The 21,250-nt window shown below is 44.4% G+C and overlaps 1 protein-coding gene and 1 pseudogene across 4 annotated transcripts in view; both read left to right on the forward strand.

The window, feature by feature from the left end:
• The first annotated feature begins 5,085 nt into the window (after positions 1-5,085).
• Positions 5,086-5,698, forward strand: LOC147445488 (uncharacterized; annotated as a pseudogene).
• Positions 5,699-6,547: 849 nt separating this feature from the next.
• The window catches only part of LOC147445489 (Calcium-binding EF hand family protein), a 31,563-nt gene continuing 16,860 nt past the window's right edge, over positions 6,548-21,250 (forward strand). For 2 of the 4 annotated variants that reach the window (XR_015189790.1, XM_086524998.1), the window contains exons 1-4: positions 6,548-6,745; positions 6,997-7,696; positions 7,783-7,888; positions 7,975-8,040. Coding sequence is in view for 3 of the 4 variants with exons in the window: in XM_086524998.1 (XP_086381124.1) it covers positions 7,099-7,696; positions 7,783-7,888; positions 7,975-8,040 (770 nt within the window). In the remaining variant the exon portion in view is untranslated. The remainder of the gene's footprint in view (positions 6,746-6,996; positions 7,697-7,782; positions 7,889-7,974; positions 8,041-21,250) is intronic. The other 2 variants (XM_086524997.1, XM_086524999.1) reach the window with 2 other exon arrangements.

Consider the following 21,250-nt stretch of genomic DNA (forward strand, 5'->3'; position numbering starts at 1 on the left):
GCTGATATGGGCATAAAAAGTTACACTGATATTGTTATTCAAAAGCTGTTGGAAAAAGATATTGTGCTTGCCAATGCCTTGGTTGATATGTTCATTAATGGGGCACTTCAAAGAGCACCAAAAGTGCTCAAGGGGGGCTCTTTTTGCTTTACATCTTGTCAAAATAGTTAAAAGATTCCTTGCCATGCCGATGTTGATCATGATACACTCAAGTCAACGGAGCATCTGATTTAGACATTGATGGGTTGCAGGCTTGACAAATCTACTACACATTATGGAGTCCAGAGACCAGCATCAGTTGGGTGCTTCTTGCTCCAAATACATACAAGGCATTCATAAATCATACAAGAATACTTTCAGAGTGTGGGAGAGTTACAACTCAAGGATTGAAAGTCCCGAGAGTACACTGCAATGGGCACAAGTTTGAGGGCCAACATTGGGGTTGTAGAATAGGGACTAAGTTGAGGCCAGGGGCAACAGGGATTGCAAGGGCTGGATTGGTCCCTGGAGTGCAACCAGCATGGGCTTATTGAATAGAGAGGGACGTTGGATGACTTCCTACCCAGGATGTTGTCTCTCGGAGCGAATTGATAGAGGATATGCCCATCAAGCTCAGGAGTGTTTTCATCACTAGATGTAAAGCAAAAAGGGCCTTGCTTCAAATACACTCACCTTGCAGCCTTCTGCAATTTTGTATATGTTTTCACCATATGCAAAGCGAAAAGGTCATCTCTATAGGTGCAATCACCTAAGTAGTGCAAGGCATTACCTTGTGCAAGAGTATTCACAATGAGGCTGCTAAACACGAGCTGTTGGAGAAACATGTTGTGGTCTGAGTTGCTTTGGTTGATATATATAACAAATGTAGTGTCCCCACAAAAAGTTATGGTTTAGCTTCCTCCCTAGAGTGTGGTCTCTTGGAGTGCATTGATTGCAACATATGCCCGAACATGGCAGTGACAAGGAAGGTCTAGATTATTTTCACAAGATGCAAAACAAAAAGGGTCCCTCTTGATGCAATACTTATGCATGAACCTTGAATGTTTGTGGCATTGTGTGAGACATTGTCATGATGAGGTTGCCAATCAAGGGACGGTGGAGAAACATGTTGTGCTTGGATATGCTTTGGTCAATATGTATGCTAAATGTGGTGCCTTCACAAAATCTCAAAAAGTTATAGATGAGCTCCTTGCCCGGGCTGTTGTCTCTTGGAGTGTGTTGATTTTAGGATATGCCCAACATGCTTGTGCCAAGGAAGCTCTCAACTATTTTCACTAGATGCGAAATGAAAAGGACCCCTCTACAAATGGAATCACCTATGCATGCACCCGTGTCTATTTATATCATATGTAAATCAAACATGATGGCTCTCCATATACAATCACCTATGTAGTGCAAGACATCACCTTGGGAAAGTTTATTCATGATGAGGTCGCTAATCAGGGGCTCTCAACGGAACATGTTGTGATTGCATGTGCTTTGGTTGGTATGTATACTGAATTTAGCACTCTCACAAAAGCTCAAAAAGTTTCGGATCAGCTTCCTGCATAGAAAGCGATCTCTTGGAGTGCGCTGACTATGGTGTGCAAAATGAATAGTCACATGGTTGTTGGTTTGCACTAGGCAAAGCTGATCTATTCAAGAGCGAGCAAAAAATCAAGGCTAGCTAAGAGGGCATGACTTTCCATCTCGAGCAAGGAGGTTGTGGTTTTGAATAGCTAGGTGGGTTGCGGGTGCCTCCTTTGAAGGCATAGGAGGTAAAGCATCACATGCGCAGCTACAAAGAGAAGTAGGAATGTCAGTAACCATTAGGAAATTGACTGAGCAGTGAGGGCGAGGGCGAGGCTCCGGGCCGCATGAACACCTCCTGCAACATGCCAGGTTGAAGGTTGGCTTGCATCTTGATGGCTTGTGACCTTGTGCAATATGTTGACATGGTTGAGAAAATTCACAATAGAATGGGCTGTTGGAGAAAAATGTGCTTCCTACTGCTTTGATCGATATGTATGCCAAATGTGGTGTAGTCATGAACGGACAAGAAGTTCTTCATGGGATTCTTCTATGAAATGTCATCACTTGGATCTGTTGCTTGCAATGTATGCCTAACGTGGCTTTCTCCAACCTATGCTTGCAGCTTGAAAGCTTGTGGCTTTAGAGGCTCTTGGAGAAAGATGTCGTGACTTGCCTTGTTTTGATCGATACGTATGCTAGATGGGGTGATCCAAAGACTGCGAGTTTGTGTACGTGAGCCTACGAACGGACAATACGGTAGATTCAGCCTACCCTAAGACCACAAACATTAGAAGTAGTGCAGGTAATGGTAGACATGATAGCACAAGTTAATGTGACAGTTAACATGTTGGCAGAAGTCGCAAAAGGGATGACGATGGTATAACACATACTAGTGAGGAGGCGGTGGAACAATGTAAGGAAGGTCTAGGAGACGTGACGTAGATAACCAATACCAAAGGTACACTTTATATTTCATATTTGATTTTCTCTATGTTATCTCAAAAGTGCTTAGATCACATCATGTACACATTAAAGCAACACATTTATTGAAAAAATTGTAGATGAAGGTGACGAAGTTTGAAGAAGTTTTGTTGCGTTCAACAAAGGGACACATGGATAATACACCACAACATGGCATCGTGGAACGATATATGTCTTGATAAAACATCGGTAATGACTTCTTCCTTGTACAACTGCAGTATTTTTACAGTAAAAAAGTCCCGCCAACATTTAAGGAGAAGCAGAAGTCCCCCTTTAACACCGAAAGGGATAGAAACGGCCAGGGAAGGGCACACTCCCTGTGGAGAACGGTGCCAACTCCACACCATAATTACATATGGTTTTTATTTTAAATTTATGGGCACAAGCATCGCAATGCACGAAATGCATCTCTCTCCGTCTTTAATATAACGTGTAAATTTTTATCTCCATACATCATTTGTGATGGAAGGTCATAAAGGTTTTGATAAAAGCTTCGAGGAGAGATGCTATCATCACAAGCTATGCCATGCAGTAAAATCCACACCACTATCTTTTTTACTTTTTGGCCTGCCCAAAGGGCAAAGGCTATAGAGATGCCTTCTCTTTTTGCTGACTAAAATAGCAAAATCATAGAGTTGTATTTTTAAGCATATTTTGATGGGCCAAAAATGCTGATTGGTTGAAAATACTGATTGATTAAATCTGATTGATGAGTGCACTGCAGCACTCAAGAGAGAGTCGTAGAACCAAGTAAGTAGTGGTCAGTTATTGAAAAGATATAGTGTTGTAATAATGATTAAATTTTATGAAAGAAAATGATGACAATTGCCACGTTGAAGAAGCATGCATGAAATAAATGATGGCACCTACCACGCTGAATTAAAGCATGCATGGTATACCACCATGTGTTTCTTCATTCATTCAAAAGATACTCACCGGATATGGCCTGACGGACTAGGGTGCTTTTGTTTTGTGGAGAGGCCTTCGACAGCTGTAAAGGGACCAACTCTTTCTCTTTCTCTCTCTCTCACACAACAAAAGTCACGGGCCATGCTCACATAGCAATGTCACATGTAGGCTCATGAGGTTGTGAAGGAGGGAAGTAGTGTCTAAGTGTAGCTCATCGTCTTCCCAGCGTCGTCTTCACATCAAAATGTAGGCCTTTGAGCATGCAAACACACATCTTTCTTCTCTTTCTTGTTGTCTGCATCTTTTTTGATGTTTATTGACGACCTCCAAGACGAGGTCTACGTTGTGCGGGATGAGGTCGACATTGAGGTTTGGCCATGCCACCATTTCGGCAGGGCAGTGGAAGTTAGGGTAGCTTAGGGACTTAGGAGGTACTCTCTCTTTCCATAAGAGCAAAACCTGCTCGTCTTTAGAAATTCTGAGGGGGCTTGGTTCTGTCCATATGTGCCAGTGCGCATCTCTCTCTCTCTCTCTCTCTCTCTCTCTCTCTCACACACACACACAACAGGTCAAGGGGGACATATGACAACGAAGCAGCAAATCAAGGAGGTGCAGCAATAGTTGGAGCTGCACGAGGAGAAAGAGGATGAGCTCTCTTTCCTTCTCTGTGCAGTGAGGGTGAGGGTGATATCAGAAGGAGGAGGCTGACGGATAAGGGGTGAGGACAGGAGAGCGAAAGAGGAGGAGGAACTGTGACGAAACCATGAGCAACAATCTCTCTCTCTCTCTCTCTCTCTCTCTCCTATGCATCGAAGTGGCAATAGAGAGGAAGGGGGTTGGGGGGCAGTGGCGCCTGCAAGCCTTGAACTGCGGGTGGATATGATCTCCATCCTTACCTTCACGTCCTACGAGCTCCAATTACAACTCGGAGGAGGGTCGCTGATCAATGGCAGAGTGGTGCTACCCACACCTGCAAGAGCGAGGAGAGACCCCAAGTGGCCTCAGGAATGGAGGGAGACATTATGAGACCGTGTAGAGGAACGTGCTCGGTCCATGCAGCTTCAAGCCGAGGCGACGCTCTCTCATGGATTTCACCAGGTCTCGATGCTGTCTCTGGTGAAATTGAAGATAGCTGTCGTGATTGTGTCAAGCTCAACATCCCCCTCCTTGCTATGAGCTGTGGGCTCCATTTGGCACACAGGCTACGGGGTGCGGGCCGCAAGCACATCCACTGAATTGCGAGGTCTCCCACCATGCCTGATGTGCCCTCGATCTTCCTTCGTTAATTCCTTGCGCGCTAACCTCCTTTAGTTATAAGTTTCTCTCTCCCCTTCGGCTTTCTTCTCTATCCTTCTCCGATCACTCTAATCCCATATTTCATGCTCATGGCTCTGCTCCTCTGTTGTTCTTCCTGCCACATCTGCTCGAGCAACCTTCTTGCTCCTTTATCGTTTTGTTCGCAGGTGCGTGTATCACAGTCTTGATAGGCGGTTAATACGTGTGCAGGGCTACCAAGAAGAGATCGACTGTAAGAACAAAGAGAGAGAGAGAGAGAGAGAGAGAGAGAGAGAGAGAGAGAGAGAGAGAGAGAGAGAGAGAGAGAGAGAGAGAGAGAGAGAGAGAGAGAGAGAGAGAGAGAGAGAGAGAGAGAGAGAGAGAGAGAGAGAGAGGGAGGGGACGGAGATGAAAGTGATGGCGTCAAGCTTGCATTTGTCTCATTTAGCATGTTCAACATGCCGCTTACACGCAGATAAAACCCGCATTCCTGTGCGCGTCAGACAAGGCCCTGCTATGAAAGCTAAATGGCCTTTTGCTTTGGTGTTGGGGGTTGCTGTTCTTCTTCATCCGGAGCGTGACTATTCTAATGATTTGGCCCTTGCTTTTAACTCGTTTAGAAACTCCTCTTCTTCCATTCAAAAGGATCCCGTCGATCCCTTTACCCTCCACGACAACATTTTCAAAAAGTACTTCATTGAAAACATTGTGGAGGGAAAGGTTGTGTCTAGAAGGAAAGGTTTTACTTCCACCGCATGTTTAAATACTTTGGATGCTAACAAGGAGACCCCTGAGCGGGTATCGAGACTGGTTTGAAGGTAGTTACTATACGGGAACCTAAGTGCACAAAAGTGAGGGAAAATCTAGAGAAGAAACCTCCTGTAAGGTCGCATGTAGATCGGCCATTGAACAACATTTGGTTGAAGTCACAAAGACAACAGGCTATGTACTTGATTCGAAGGACACGGCTAACCTGATGGAATCTTGTGGCATAAATGACTGTTTGACTATCCTCACTTGATTGACAATCGATCCTGTAATCAGTGATCTCTTTGTATCGCTCAAAGAAACATTAAGACACCCGTGTAGAGAAGTTGTGTAAACCTATGTGCATGTCTAGAGCATTTCGCTGAACCCAAATGATGTAACCTATTACATTCTCATGAGCATTGAAGCAGCCTTTCTTGAATGTTAATTGCTTCAATTTGTTTGTTATGTCTCTCGATAACTTACCATTGTTGCTATCTCTTTGTCAATTGAGCCACTCTGATGGATGCACATGACTTTGTGTCATGTAATATTGTGTGCCATGGCAATTCACAATAATGATTATTACGGAACATCTTTGTTGTGAGATATGGTTATAATTAAATCTAGGCATGTGTCTTTGTAATGTGTGTATGTGAGTAGCTACGTATAAAAGCTCCACTCTCCCCTTTTAACACAATACTAATATGGTTGTTGGCATTGTTAGGGATTGATTGTCCAAGTGCACTACATCCCTCCAAACGTGTTTTTCAGTGGATGATTATTATTATTTTCTTAGTTGAGGTTCTATCAAGTCTGATTTACCCTTCACTATTTAGCAAAGTTTATTCTTATTTTAATGCTCCAATCTTCTCTATTGTTAGAGAATGATAAGTAAGCAATTAAAAAATCTATCACCTTTTTTCGTAAGTTTACATGACCAATCAATAGTCTTTGTTTCAATACAATGTATCATAGGCAGGCCTTGCGATTTTATCACTTGTTACCATATACATACTGAAGCAAAAATGCAAACCAGTGTGCCAAATTGCTATTTAGCCAACCCATAGCCAAACGGCTTGACTTAACATATTTTGCATAAATGCACCTCATTGAAAAAAGTGCCGTACATTAACTACAACAGCACGTTGTAGAGTCTACTTCATGAGTGTTTAATCTGCACGCGAATCTGAATCGGTTGTACCTTGCTGTGAGAAAACCAAGAGGTTGGACGCGGGAGCTCGGCATCTGCTGGTGAATCACAGGAACTTCTTCCTCTGCGGATCCGCGCTCTGCGTCGTCTTCGTCTTCGTCTTTCCACGTATGCTCTGTTTACTAAAAAACTTGATTTAACTTGCTTTTTGAGCTTCTTCTGTAGTTTATGAGAGCGCGAACAAGTCGCGAATTGCATGCATTTTACCTACATTTTGAAGGATTTCTTCACAGTGCTACGGAGCAAGACATTTATACGTTTTTTTGCATGGTCGCGCAGATTCACGTATTTTTTGGGATCTCGGAGTGTAGTAGTCTTTCTGTGCACCCTAAAAGTGCATGCATTTTTTGTTTCTGCAGTTGGCACAGCTTTAGGTGCAGATTTTGTGCGCATGATCCAGTAGATGCTGCTCCATTTCCATGTCTGTTCAAGTTCTCTAGGAGTGTTGCAACCACAAAAAGATGAAGGCTGCTTTTGTTTACCTACTCGTTTCCCTTTGCTTCATTGGTCTTGTGCTATACTCCAACCAGCCTCACCGGTTGAAGTCTAAAGTGCATCGAAACTTACATCCTGGACGCCGCATTGTTGTGCGCAAACTGCACATCTCGCGAGATGCTAAGCATGCGAATGTAGCATTTGATCCGGTTGTGGCAGACTTGGAGCGCAAAAGGGAGAATAGAGCATGGGAGAAGGAGCATTTTGAAAAGCAGCACAAAGAGTGGGCGAAGGATTCAACAACAGGACATGCACATGATGCTGCCCCTCACCCCGAGTCGCAGCCCGAACCAACAGATTGGGACTATAAAGATCCTGAGGAGTATCTTAATGATGAAGACCAGTTTAATGTTTCATCTCGCATCCTTACTCTCTTCCCATTGATCGACAACCACCCACCTGATGGAAGGATTAGCCTTGCCGAGTTGCAAGACTGGCATCTTCAAGCAGCTCTCACTGAAGCTGACCACCGTGCAGCCCGAGAAATGGAAACTTATGACAAAAATCATGACAGCCTGATTAGCTTTGCTGAGTATTTGCCCCATTCAACTTCAGAAGATCCAAGTCCGTTTTCATTGTTTCTATTCATATTAAGGCTATCTCAATAGTAGCTGTCTTTGTCCACTGAAATCTTGCTTTGTTTGTGTCAGCAGCTAATCATAGCATGAATCATGGTGGAGTGGGTTGGTGGAAAGAGCAGTTTGATGCTGCAGATGAGGACGGAGATGCATTTTTGAATGCTACGGAATTCAACAAGTAGGCTTCTACTTTGGAACCATATTGTAGGCATGGATTTCCTTGACCTTGCAGGGTAATTTCAGATGTTTGTTGTCAATTGGCAGTTTTTTGCATCCCCAAGACAGTCATAGTCGGAAGCTGCATCAATGGTTGCGCAAGCAGGAAATAAGGTTAGCTTTGTCAGATGTCACGTTTATAGACAATAAGTCTCCACTCAGAAGTAGCTTATCAGGTTCTAAATTGTGGACGTAGCAAACTGCATACTAGTTATGTTTGGAAGGACTGTCTTTTTGTTAATTGTTTGATATCATTTGTTTGTCTCTTCCATGGTTCTAATTACGGATAAGCATGTTACAATTGTTGTTTGTGGTTTGAATCGTTAATCGATAAGGGTGAATTTAAGCAATGTTTGTGTGCTTAACCCTTATAATTTTGCACAAATATTCTTGATTTCTGACAAGTGTAGCAGGAAGAGGAGAAACAATTATACATGCACTCTTGAGTCCATGCAATGGACAACCGGGGCCTTGATGCTTTTGAGTTCATGCAGTGGACAACCTTGATGCCTTGAGAAAAGTGTGTGCCGTTATGAAATAAAACTGACAAAGTGTTGAAGGATTTGAAGGCTTTCAACATATTAGGTTAACATAAGAGGTGGTTTTTGCATTCTTTCTTATCAACATTTTGCAGGTGACTATTTTTGTAGGATTGGAAAGGAGTTATTTTATACTCATATATGATACAGGGCCAACCAAATTATTTTGATACTCGCTGTGTACTTGACCGTGCAATGCTGTTTACGTATACATCTCAATACATACGTGGCCGTCACACACATTGTATAGCGGCAGCTGGGCTCTATATTGCTCAAGTGTGCAAGAATTTGTCATGGCCTGCTTAACATTTCAGCTATATCCAGTTTTCTAGCTATATTGGCTTCATGCCTGCTTGTTTTGTCATCTTGTACTTTTAAATTTTTGTACTTACCCATAGTGCCTTCTTGTGTTGGAGCTTCCCATGGGGTTTTTCAATACTTACTTAGTAACCTTATTTTCTTGCCCACAGATTGAGAGAAGGTGGGTGCTTTACTCTAGTTAACCATGCATTATTATGTTATTAGAGTTGAAGGCGTGACATCCTGAAGTTGAAGAAACCAAGGATGTTCTTCTATTAAATCAGGTCCTGGTGCCCGAAAACAAAAGTTCCAAAGGGCAGATGGTCTGTAGATACTCGGTGAAGTGGCTTGAGGCTTGGTAACCCTATTTTCTTGCCCATAGACTGAGAGAAGGTGGGTGCTTTATTCTTGTTAAGCATGCATTATTATGTTATTAGAGGTGAAGACGTGACATCCTGAAGTTGAAGAAACCAAGGATGTTCTTCTACCAAATCAGGTCTTGGCGCACGAAAGCAAAAGTCAAAAGGGTAGATACTCGGTGAAGCGGCTTGATGCTTGGGCATGCTTCTGTTATGGGCTGAGGCTTTCTCTACAACAGTCTACCCCATTCTATGTTCCTTTTTCCTGTTCCAATCCCCTTTGCGCGTTATAGTTGTGAATTTACCATCACAAGGAATTGCAATTCTTACCTGTTTCGGTTTCACGTTTCCTGGGTCCCATTTATGTGTCCCGTGTGACTACAATGCCAAGTTGGAGGAGGGTGACTTGGCGGATAGCCCTCAGTTGTTGGATCTCTACCTTGAGGCCGCCTTTGTATGGAGCCTACCACTGAAAGAGCTCTACAACTGAGAGGGCTCCCCCATAGGCTCGCTAACGGTGGAGGGGCCTCCTAAAGCAAAGCTACTGCCTCATACTACTTCTCACAGTTTGGATTGGCTTGTGGAATATGGGCCTTTGTTGTCACAAATTGATGACGTGGTAGTGCAACCTGGACACAACTCGGAAAAGTGATGACGTGGTTGACTATACTGACGCACGAAAATGTGCGTTGGCAGGCAGTCCGTACGGACTCAGAAAACGCGCTGACTGATTGACGTGGCAGCGTACGGATTTTCCGTGTTTTACGTTGGCTGCTGACATGGCGTGGTTGTACGGATTTCCGCAATCAGTGCTTCTTCTTTTTTGTGGCAGATTATAAGTTGTGATGCTTTTGGGGCTCTGCTTTTAGCAACCCTTGTAATCTTTATAAGTGATCCAAGGGGGTTCACTTTTGAGAGCATCTGGACGCAAAGTCTGAGAGCGAGCACCTGCAAGAAGTGCACTTTGCTCAAAGAATAATAGAAAGGAAATATTGAAAGGGGCGCCAGTCTTTGTGGCCAATATCTCTTGGCAGGAAACTACGCCGGGCCGTGTCGACTCTTGAATTTGTGAAGTGTTTTGAAGTGAATCTTTGCTGTGTGGCGACAGAATCTTGACTTGGGGTGTCAAAGTTTGTAACAGTGGTATCAAAGCACGACCGATTTCTCTTCTACCGGGAAATCCGATCCCTTTTCTCGCGAAACCTATGGATTCCGAAAAGAATCAATCGACCTCTTCTGCAACCGCTGAGGCAGGAGGAGGCAATACGGCAAATTCAAGCGATTTAGCAAAAGACGAGTACGGGCCACCTCAGCCTACACAATATGAACTTTTGGAGATGCAACGTCGACAACAGGTTGACGAGTGCAGAAAGCAGATGCTTTGGTTTGCTAAAGATCCCTAGTTTGCAAAATTTTTGATCCAGCAGTCCATGGCTGAAGTGCTAACTTAGTGGCAGAAAGCCACCGAACCACCAATCAAGAAACCTCGTGTCACGAGGACGTGGTAACTGTTAACTATGTCACGAGGACGTGGCAATTGGTAACCTTAGTTGTTGGTTTCTTTCCAATGATTTTTGTTTTATTTTTGAGACCTCTTTTTGAAGTTGCAAATAATCGGACATTGTATGGCCAATGTGAACGGTAGTTTCACCTGCAGACGGGAAGTTGGTCGGCACTGGAATTTGTATAGTAAGAGGATGTCTAGGCCCAGTCCCAGGTCATGTAGGTCCCCTCGTCGCACTAGCAAGTTGGTGGATACTAGGAAGTGAACTCAATAAAGGCATAAAGTCAAGGTGGGATCACCAACAGAAAGTATCTGACAGTTGGGGCACATTGCATTTTTGGATGCGGTCCCAATGAGGATAGATGGTCAGATGACCAGTGGGAGCCCAACGAAAGCATCTCCTAAAAATTAGGGAACTGCTATTTTGGGCTGTGAAATGTGTTCGCGTCATTACCTTCGGAATGACAAGGGGAACATTTTACAACTTTGCCGCGAAGTCAACTGGGCAACCAGTCAGGAGATTTTTTGTAAGGTGCAGCGGAAGTGAATGTTGAACTTTGCTCAAGATGAGTGTTCCGAACTGTGCTCAAGGGTTCCTTTTACTTACGGAAGGGAGAGCCTTCCGTTCCTTTAGTGAGAGAGTGCAATGGACACAAACAAAGTGAATGACATTGTGAATGAAGGTGTTGAGATTGACAGATAGAGAGAGAAGAGAATACAACACCGGGAAGTTGTCAAACACTCCTCCAAGGGCCCCACTCTCGATGGCGAGAGTGGTCTATGCTATTGATTGCACAATCTGGTACAAGACACTGATGCAACTTGGGAAACTATGATGCAATGAGTCGCAACGACGACTTGAATCTCTATCTTGTGTTGTACATGTTTTTCCATTAGCAGCGTCACTGCTCTAGGACTGATGGAAATGTTGCTACCAGGATGATGAAAACGCTGCTACAGATGGCTGAAATCGGCTGTAGATCTTGGCTGAAAACACCGACTAATGGGGCTGAAACCGCCGGTACAGCAGGCTGAAAAACGCTGGTACAGCAGGCTGGAAAACGCTGAAGTTGATGCTTGGCAATGCCGACGCAAACTGTCCCAAAAAGCTGGTCCTATTGTTGTCAAAACGCTGAAGTACAAGGGCTGAAATCGCTGAAGATGGACCTCCAAAACGCTGGGCTTCCTGTTGAAAACGCCAGGCTTGTAGGCTCTTGCTTAAGAAGTTGCCTGTTGAGCAATGTTCCTGCTGCCTCTTCCGCTGTGGAATGCTAGCCCTGGTTTCCTGATATATTCTCTTATGCAAATTGCCCTACCTAGTTTTCAACAAAAGTCACTTAAAAATAATAAGTGAAAAATGTCAAAAATAGGCAAAATAGGTTTACTGCGTTGGAAAATGCTCCTGATGGATTCTGATGGTAGTGCTGATGATCATGCTGTGTGCAACCGGAGGATATGCATCTAATCTAAGTGCTAGGGCAGCACGGTCTACGAATAGACTCACAAAAGTGCCAGAGCATTTCCTATTCTAGACTGACTTGATTGAATTGAACCCTGGTTGTGCTGTAGCTTGTCCACGGACACATAGGGTTGGATGCGTCACGTGACATTTTTAGGTGGCAACCCGAAACGGGAAAATGCTTGTAATCGTGCCAATTGGCACAATTTGGTGCACTTTCCTCTTGCAAAAAATTGGGCGCTGATTTTTAAGCTGGGAGAGGCCTCATTTTGCAATTTGCCATAGGTTAAGAGCTATGGAGTGCTTCCTTTTCACTCTATGTACAGTGTGGTGCTAGGAGTGATGACCTGCACACTACACACTGCTCTCTCTCTTCCCTACGTGCAGTTTTGTGATGCCCCACAAGAGGGCTCTTCATTGGACTGATGTACAGCTATGTGGTTTCATGCTTTTGTGCTAAGGCAAGAGCCTCCTTGAGCAGGAACAGGAGTAGCTAACTGCTACTCCAAAAGCAGGCACCGGTGAGGGTGATAATCTCACCGTACAGGTGCAATTTCAGCGCTGGTTATGCGCTGTATTTTGACTGTTTTTCAGCCATACGGACGTCAGAACCATTTGGAACAGTGCCCCATTGACAGAGGACAGTTCGGAGACTGTTTAGGGCTGAAAACAGGGCAAAAACCAATAAATACAGCGAGCTGAAGCGAGCTGAATTTACTGTTTTTGGGCAGAAATCAGAGGGTTTATGCCAGTGGAAGTGAGTTCCAACAGAGGTTTCGCGCAAGTTTTGCCAAAATTTGGCCAAACCAAGTGGTATCTAGCTGGATACAGGTAAAGAATTCCCAGGACTCTACTTTGTAATTTACCCTCTCAAAGTATAAAGAAATACCGAAAGGGGCGCCAAGTTTTGGGGCCTACAGGTTGTAAGCGTTTGCTTGAGCATTCTAGCTTCCGAGCGGTGTGTGTGCTCAACTCCTGTCGCAGGTTCCCTTTGGAAAGTACTCTGTGTGTGTGTGTGTCTAAAATAAAGTAAAGAATTTCGGGTGAAAGCCAAAGCCTACCGCCCCACGGGCCGGTTTCACCTCCTACTCCGAGGATGTTTACAAAAGATGAACTTCAAGAGGTGGTTCAGACCCAAATCAGTTAGCTTTTGGATATGAAGAATCAATCGAAAAAGCAATTGAAGAAGCACAAGAAGGGGACTGACTATCCTGGTTACTTGGGCCGTCAATCTTCTTTTGCATATTCCAAGAAAGCAGAAGAAGCGTGTGCGGTTTGAAGGACTACCCAATTCTTCTTCCTCTTCTTCTGACATTTCTTCTAGCTCTTTCGACTCGAGTGAGGAGGATAGAAAGGGCAAGAAGTGAAGCAAAAAGCAAAGCTTTGGAAAGAACAAGAAAAAGGCAAAGAAGCTCGAGTTCTGACCAGATTCTGATAGCTCTAGAGAGGAGTCATCCTCTGGCAGTTCGGACTCCGACGATCACATGTTTTATGCGAAGAAGAAGCACTTTTACAGAGCTAACCAATACGACTTCCTCGAAGATAAGAGCAAGAAGGCAAAGGAATTTAAAGAGGGTGGATATTCAATAAAATTTGAATCCTTTTCTTGATTCCGAGATGCTCCGAGGGCTTTGGTCTTGATCCAACAGTTTGACATAGCCTTCTCTGGAGGGCATTACTCAAAGCACTCCAAGATCAGGAGGGATGCATCATTTTTAAAAAGAAATGCTCGAACATGGTCCACTCTTCTTTTGAGGAAAGAAGCCCAAGTCAAGTGGTTGAAATTCAAACGGCTCTTTATTTCTTCTTGGTTTACCCGGGAGTACGAATGAGATGTAAGAATTGCTTGGAATCATCTTCGGATGACCAAGGGAGATTCTTTGAATGCATATTGCGAGAGGTTTTGGGATTTTTTTCTACCGATCTCTTCGTTTAAGGTCACCTTTAAATAACAGATTGAGCGGTTTTGCTGCGGACTCCCTACAGAGATTTGAGATTACTGCCTTGAACAAAAGTTTGACTCTATTCAACAACTAATGGGCAATGCGAAAAGGGGGTTCTCGATACATTCGGGGAATTTGACCTACCCCACTGATGAAATCTTGACTCAGAGGACCAGATAGACCTCAAACACTGAAAATAGAAAGAAAAAGAATCCCCAGGAAAAGAAAGATACGCGACCCCGATTGACTCTTAGAGAAAGGGCTAACTATCACAAAGAGGGAAAGTGTTTTGGTTGCAGGACACATCTCCGCAAAGTGCCCCAAAAAGGCACAACAAGGACAGATTAAAGAAAGGCCAGAAAGTTCTAGAGCAGCAGAGGAACGTGGCAGAAAAGGCAAGATGAAAGCAGGACTGGTACCGAATTGCATGGGAACCGATCCAAGCCAGATAGATGAAAGTACAAAACTTTACCGAGCTTGGGGCAAAGTGAAAGAGCAGGAAGCCCTTGTCTTTTTTGATGGAGGAGCCAAGGCCAACTTCATTTCACCTGAATTGGCGGCGCGGCTCGAGATTACGCCCAACAGGATGGGGCCATCGACGAAGGCAGTCCTAGCGGTGCACGGACGGGATGTAGCCATTACGCATGTCATTACTTTTACATCATGCCTTTGGAAGGGTGTGGCGTCCTCCTCGGAATCCCTTGGTACCATAAAACGCCATGGTCGACTATCGGGCCAAGAAAGCGACTTTGACAAACGAGAAGGGCAAAAAAAATGTACTAGATGTAGAATTGAAGGGCGAGTCTATCCCCATTGTATCGGTTTCAGTCTTTTTGTTTACTCAATCTATTTGAAAGAATTGAATGATGAACATCGAACAAACATGTCTGAACTAGACAAACAACGCCAAGATTTTCTGCACACACATGCTGATTGTTTCTCTGAAGGCCTGCCAGGTGAGTTACCCCCATCTTGTCCCGAGGACCATACTATTGATCTGATTCTTGGAAGCACACCATTGAACTGGCCACCCTACCTTGTTAGTCGAGCCCGGAATGAAGAAAACATGAACCAAGTGAAAGACTTCTTGAAAAGGGTCTCATCCAGCCGAGTACTTCACCCTACTGCACTCCGGTTTTCTAGTACTAAAGAAGGACGGATCTTGGAGGATATGCATTGACTATAGAGCTCTCAATAAAATCACAGACTTCCGATTCCAAGGATTGATGATATTCTTGACTGACTACAGGGATCCTCTTGTTTCAGTAGGATTGATTTGAAAAGCGGCCATCATTAGATCAGAATCGCTCCGGGTCTCGGGAGATGTCTACAAGACAGCCTTTCGGACAAGCTTTGTTTTATACAAATTTTTGGTGATGCCTTTTGGACTTACCAATGCTCTAGGGACTTTCAACCGAATAATGGATAGGATTTTCCTAGAGCATCCATCTTTTGTGGGCACTTTCGTTGATGATATTATAGTTTTCTCCAAGGATGAAGCAAAACATCGACACCATATGCTACACGTCTTTCAGGCATTGCGTGATCATAGATTAGTTATCAATGCCAAAAAAAGCGAGTTTTTCTTGCCGGAGATACACTTTCTATGACACATCGTCTCAGTAGCAGGAGTACAGATGGACCCGGCCAAGATTGAGACTATCCGCGATATGCGAGACTTGAAGAATGTTCATGAAGTTAGAAGCTTCTTGGGCTTGTGTTCTTACTACTGGCGGTTCATTCGGAAGTTTGCAGAGGTAGCTTCCCCTTTGCACATATTGACTCAGAAAGGAGTCCCTTTCTCGTGGGGGCTGAGAGAGGTGACTGCCTTTCAGACACTTAAGGAAAATTTGACTACTGGATCAGTGTTGGCTTTGCCAGACTTGCAAAAGCCATTTGAAGTTTATCGTGACGCTTGTGGTCGTAGTCTAGGAGCGGTCTTAATGCAAGAAGGCCATGTGATTGCTCATGAAAGCAGAATGTTTTCAAGGCCAGGATTGGTAGCACAAATTTATGAGAAAGAGCTATTGGCAGTTATCCATGCTCTTACTCAGTGGCGCCATTACCTACTTAGAGCCGATTTCACGGTCTTTATTGACATCAGAGTTTACGGTACTTCTTGTCACAGAAGCAGCTTTTGGAAAAGGAGATGCGGTGGGCTAACATCTTGTCACAGTTTCACTTCCAAATTGTTCATGTTAATGTACATAAAAACTTAGTGGCGGATGCATTGTCTCAGAAGCCCCTAGTCTGGGCTATTTCCGCGATTCATCATAGAAGCTTTGAGGATATGGTTGATCAGTACGCCACCGATTCGGATTTTTCCGATGTGTTTATTAGGATATAGAATGGGGAGATACTGCCAAGGTATTCCATACTAGATGGCTACTTGATGAAGAAAACGATGTTGTGTCTCACACAGCCGTTGAGGGAAAAGGTTTTGACCGAGTGCCATTGTCTATCTTTTACGGTTCACCGTGGCATCGACACCACCTTGAAAGGTGTGGAGCGTTATTTCTTTTGGCCGAGTTTGAAGAAGGATGTGGACGCCTTTGTTCTCTGTTGTTTAGTATGCCAGAAGGTCAAGTCTGACAGGCATAAGACACAGGGATTACTACAATCTTTATCCATTCCCACCCGTCCCTGGGAAAGTATTGCAATGGATTTCATCTTTGATCTCTCGAAGACACAGAGTGGGCACGATGGCATTTCGACTGTCATTGACAAATTTAGCAAGCAAGCTTACTTCATTCTAGTAAAGAAAACAGTCAAGCCGGACCATTTAGCGAGATTGTTCATTGCACAGATATTTCGATTACATGGAATGTCTGAGACAGTAGTCTCCGACAGAGATTCCCGATTCACGAGTTGTTTTGGAGGGCTATGTGGGAGAACATTGACACGTGCTTGCAGTTCTTGTCATCATTCCACCTGTAGACAGATGGGCTATTTGAGATTGCAAATTCAGTTGTTCTGGTGTCACAAAGTGATAACGTGGCAGACAGCAAAAACCCTAATTTTTGCCAGAAACCCTAAAATTCCTGCAAACCCTAATTTTTGCCAAAAACCCTAAATTCCGGAAATCGCGGAGACGGATTTTTTTTTTTTTTTTTTGGAAAATGATGAGCGACGCGAATTTTGCTTTTGCTTTTTTTTTTAATAAAAAAAAAGAAAAGAGTCTCTAAGAGAGAGAGAGAATTGATGCTTTTGATTTTAAAAGCTTTTGGGGCTCTGCTTTTGGGCATCCCTTGTAACCTTTAAATTAGTGGTGAGGGCCTCACTTCTCAGAGCATCTGGACGCAGAGTCTGAGAGTGAAACCCTAACCGCTCTCTTGTACTTTGATGATTGATTAATACAAAAAGAAATACCGAAAGGGGCGCCAGTCTTTGGGGCCAATATCTCTAGGCACGGAACTCCGCCGGGCCAGTGCAAATCTATTGTGATTTGTGAATTGTTTTGAAGTGGTTATTTGGTGCTGTCGCGGTTGATTCTTGACTTGGAGTGTCCAAGTTTGTTACAGTGGTATCAGAGCACGGCCGATTTCTCTTCTACGGGAAATCCGATCCCCGAATTTTTTTCCGCGGCACCTATGGCTTCAGGCAATGATCAGTCGACTCCCTCTGCATCTGGAGATGCGGGCTGGGATCACAACGAAGATTCAGACAGAGAGTATGGCCCGCCTCGGCCTACTCAGGCGGAGCAAACAGAGATGGAGCGTCGTCAATTGATTGGCGATGCAACAAAGATGATGCTCAATTTTGCCAAGGACCCGAAGATGGTAAAATATATGAACCAGACCTCTTTGAAAGAGGTACAGATGGAGTGGCAGAGAACCACAACACCACTCCCGAAACCCGCTCTCAAGAAACCTTCTGCCTCCAAGAAATATACGGAGAAGGAACTGGAGAACGTGGTTGATGCACGGATTGCTCAGCTTTTCGACGTGCAAAAGAAAGGCAAAAAGCAGGACAAAAAGCAGAACAAAGGTACTGACTTCCCGGGATATTTGGGTCGTCAGTCGACATTCGACAAAGCAAAGAAACGGAAGAAGCGTGTTCGATTTGAAGGAGTACCCAGTTCTTCTTCTTCTTCTTCTGACAGTTCTTCTAGCTCCTCGGATTAGAGCGAAGAAGACAGAAAAAAAAGCAAAAAGCGAAGCAAGACACAAAGCTTCGGAACGGGCAAGAAAAAGGCAAAGAAGGCTACATCTCGCCCAGAGACTGACAGTTCTACTGAGGACTCGTCTACAGACAGCTCAGATTCCGATGACGGAAAGTTTTATGCGAACAAGAAGAATTTTTACAAAGCCAACCAGTATGACTTTCTCGAAGATAACAGCAAGAAAGTCCGAGAGTTTAAGGAAGGTGGCCACTCGATCAAGTTTGATACTTTTCAGGATACTCAGATGCTTCGAAGGCTTTGTCTTTTATACAGCAGTTTGACATCGCTTTCGCGGGAGGACGCTATTCAGAGCACTCCAAGATTCGGAGAGCTGCCTCTTACTCTGAGGGGAATGCTCGTACTTGGTGGTCCACGCTTCTATTAAGCAAGACTGTGCCAGTTACATGGCTGAAATTCAAGAGGCTTTTTATTTCTTCTTGGTTGACTCAAGAGTTTGAGCGAGATATACGAGCTGCTTGGAACCATCTCCGGATGACCAAGAGCGATACAGTGAATTCTTATTGTGAAAGATTCTGGAGCTCTTTTCTACCCGCCTCTTCATTCAAGAAGATCTCGTTCAGAGAACAGATTGAGCGGTTTACCTTGGGTCTACCTACAGAGATCCGAGATCACTGCTTGGAACAGAAGTCAGCTTCTATTCAGGAGTTGATGAGTCATGCGAAGCGGGGCTTTGCCATTCACTCTGGCAGTCTGAGCTACCCCACAGATGAGGCCATGACACAACGAGCCGAACAGACTTCTTGGAATGAAAGTAGAATGAAAAAGAGCAACCCAGAGAAAAAAAAAGGATGCACGACCCAAGCTTACTCCTGAGGAGACAGCTCACTTCATCAGAGAGGGGAAGTGCTTTGGATGCGGGGAACATGGACATATTTCCGCAAAGTGCCCTGATAAGGCACAGAAAGAACAGAATGATAAAGACGACGACAGGTCTGAGAGTTCGAGAGCAGCTGAGGAATGTGGCAGAAAAGGCAGATAGAAAAGCAGAACTAGTACCACATGGCGTGGGACCTGCACCGAATCTAATGAATGAAAGTACAAACTTTGCCGCTTTCGGGGCAAAGCGAAGGATCAGGAAGCTCTTTTGAAGGAGCCAAGGCCAACTTCTTTTCACTTGGAATTGGCGGCTCGATTTGGAACTACGCCCGACAGACTGACGCCACAGGCGGAGGTAGTTCGGCTGGCACCCGGATGGGATGTTGCCATTACACCGAGCATTGGCAAACTTTGTTTGCAATGACAGGGGTGTTCAGGGCACGTGAGTGACGTTCTACTCGGGATCCCTTGGTACCACAAGAACTACGCCGTGGTTGACTACCGGGCCGAGAAAGCGACTTTGATAAATGAAGGGCTTAGAGATTGTACTTGATGAACTTCAGTTTTCTTACTCATTCTTTTGGGAGAACTGAACGATGGATAAAAGTTGAATATGTTTTGACCTGAAGAAAAGAACGCCAAGATTTTTTTCTCCACGCTCATGCCGATTGCTTTTGAGAGGGCCTGAAGATCATACCATTGATCTGATATCTGGAAGCACGCCACCGAATCGGCCACCTTATCGTGTGAGCCGAGTACAGAATGAAAAGATTATGAACTCAGTGAAAGACCTCTTGGAAAAGGGTCTTGTCCAGCCTAGTACTTCACCGTATTGCTCTCCAGTGTTGTTGGTTTTGAAGAAAGACGGATCTTGGAGAATGTGTATCGATTATAGCACTCTCAACGAAATCACCATCAAGAACAGATTTCCGATTCCTAGGATCGATGATATACTCGACAGGTTACACGGATCCTCGTGCTTTAGCAGGATTGACTTGAAGAGTGCATATCGTCAGATCAGGATAGCACCAGGAGATGTCTACAAGACAGCTTTTCGGACGACTTTTGGGTTATTTGAGTTTTTGGTGATGCCTTTTGGCTTAACCAATGCTCTTGCGACATTTAACCGGATGATGAACAGGATTTTTCGAGAGTACAGACTATTTGTTGGCACTTTCTTTGACGACATCATTGTTTTCTCCAAGAATGAGGCGGAACACAGAGATCATCTGCTTCAAGTCTTTCAGGCAATTACGAGATCACACGTTAGTGATTAATGCTAAGAAAAGTGAATTTTTCCTACTAGAGATACACTTTTTGGGACACATTGTGTCAGCAGCAGGAGTGCGAATGGACCTGGCCAAGATAGAGACTATCCGTGATTGGCCCGATTTGAGGAATGTCCATGAAGTTAGAAGCTTCTTGGGACTGTGTTCGTACTACAGGCGGTTCATACGAAAGTTTGCAGAGGTTGCTTCCGCTTTGCATACCTTGACACAGAAAGGAGTACCTTTTCCGTGGGGACCCACAGAGGTGACTGCCTTTTGGACATTGAAAGAGAAATTGACTACGGGACCAGATTTGACTTTGCCGGACTTGCAGAAGTCATTTGAAGTATATTGTTATGCTTGTGGTCGTAGTCTGGGTGCGGTCTTGATGCAAGAAGGCCATGTCATAGCTTACGAGAGCCGTTTGTTCTCTAGGCCTGAGATGACAGCACTGATCTATGGGAAAGAGCTTTTGGCAGTTATCCATGCTCTTACTCAGTGGCGGTATTACCTACTCGGAGCGGATTTTATTGTCTTTTCAAACCATCAGAGTTTGCGCTACTTCTTGTCACAGAAGCAGCTTTCGGAAAAGCAGATGCGGTGGGTGAACATCTTGTCACAGTTCCACTTCCAGATTGTCCATGTGCAGGGACAGAAGAATGTGGTGGCAGATGCTTTGTCTCGGAAACCGTTGGTTCTGGCTATTTCCGCGATACATCATAGGAGCTTCGAGGATATGGTTGATCAGTATGCCACAGATACAGGTTTTGCAGATATTTTCACACGGATACGGGATGGGGAGACAGTAGCTGGATACACCCTTCGGGAAGGCTACTTGATGAAAAAGACTATGTTGTGTGTTACACAGCCGTTGAGGGAAAAGGTTATGACTGATTGCCACTGTCCACCTTTTACGGGTCACCGCGGCATTGCTACCACCATGAAAGGGGTAG

Source organism: Adiantum capillus-veneris, chromosome 12 (assembly GCF_014529385.1).
Source record: "Adiantum capillus-veneris isolate H3 chromosome 12, ASM1452938v2, whole genome shotgun sequence".
NCBI classification, from domain to species: domain Eukaryota; kingdom Viridiplantae; phylum Streptophyta; class Polypodiopsida; order Polypodiales; family Pteridaceae; genus Adiantum; species Adiantum capillus-veneris.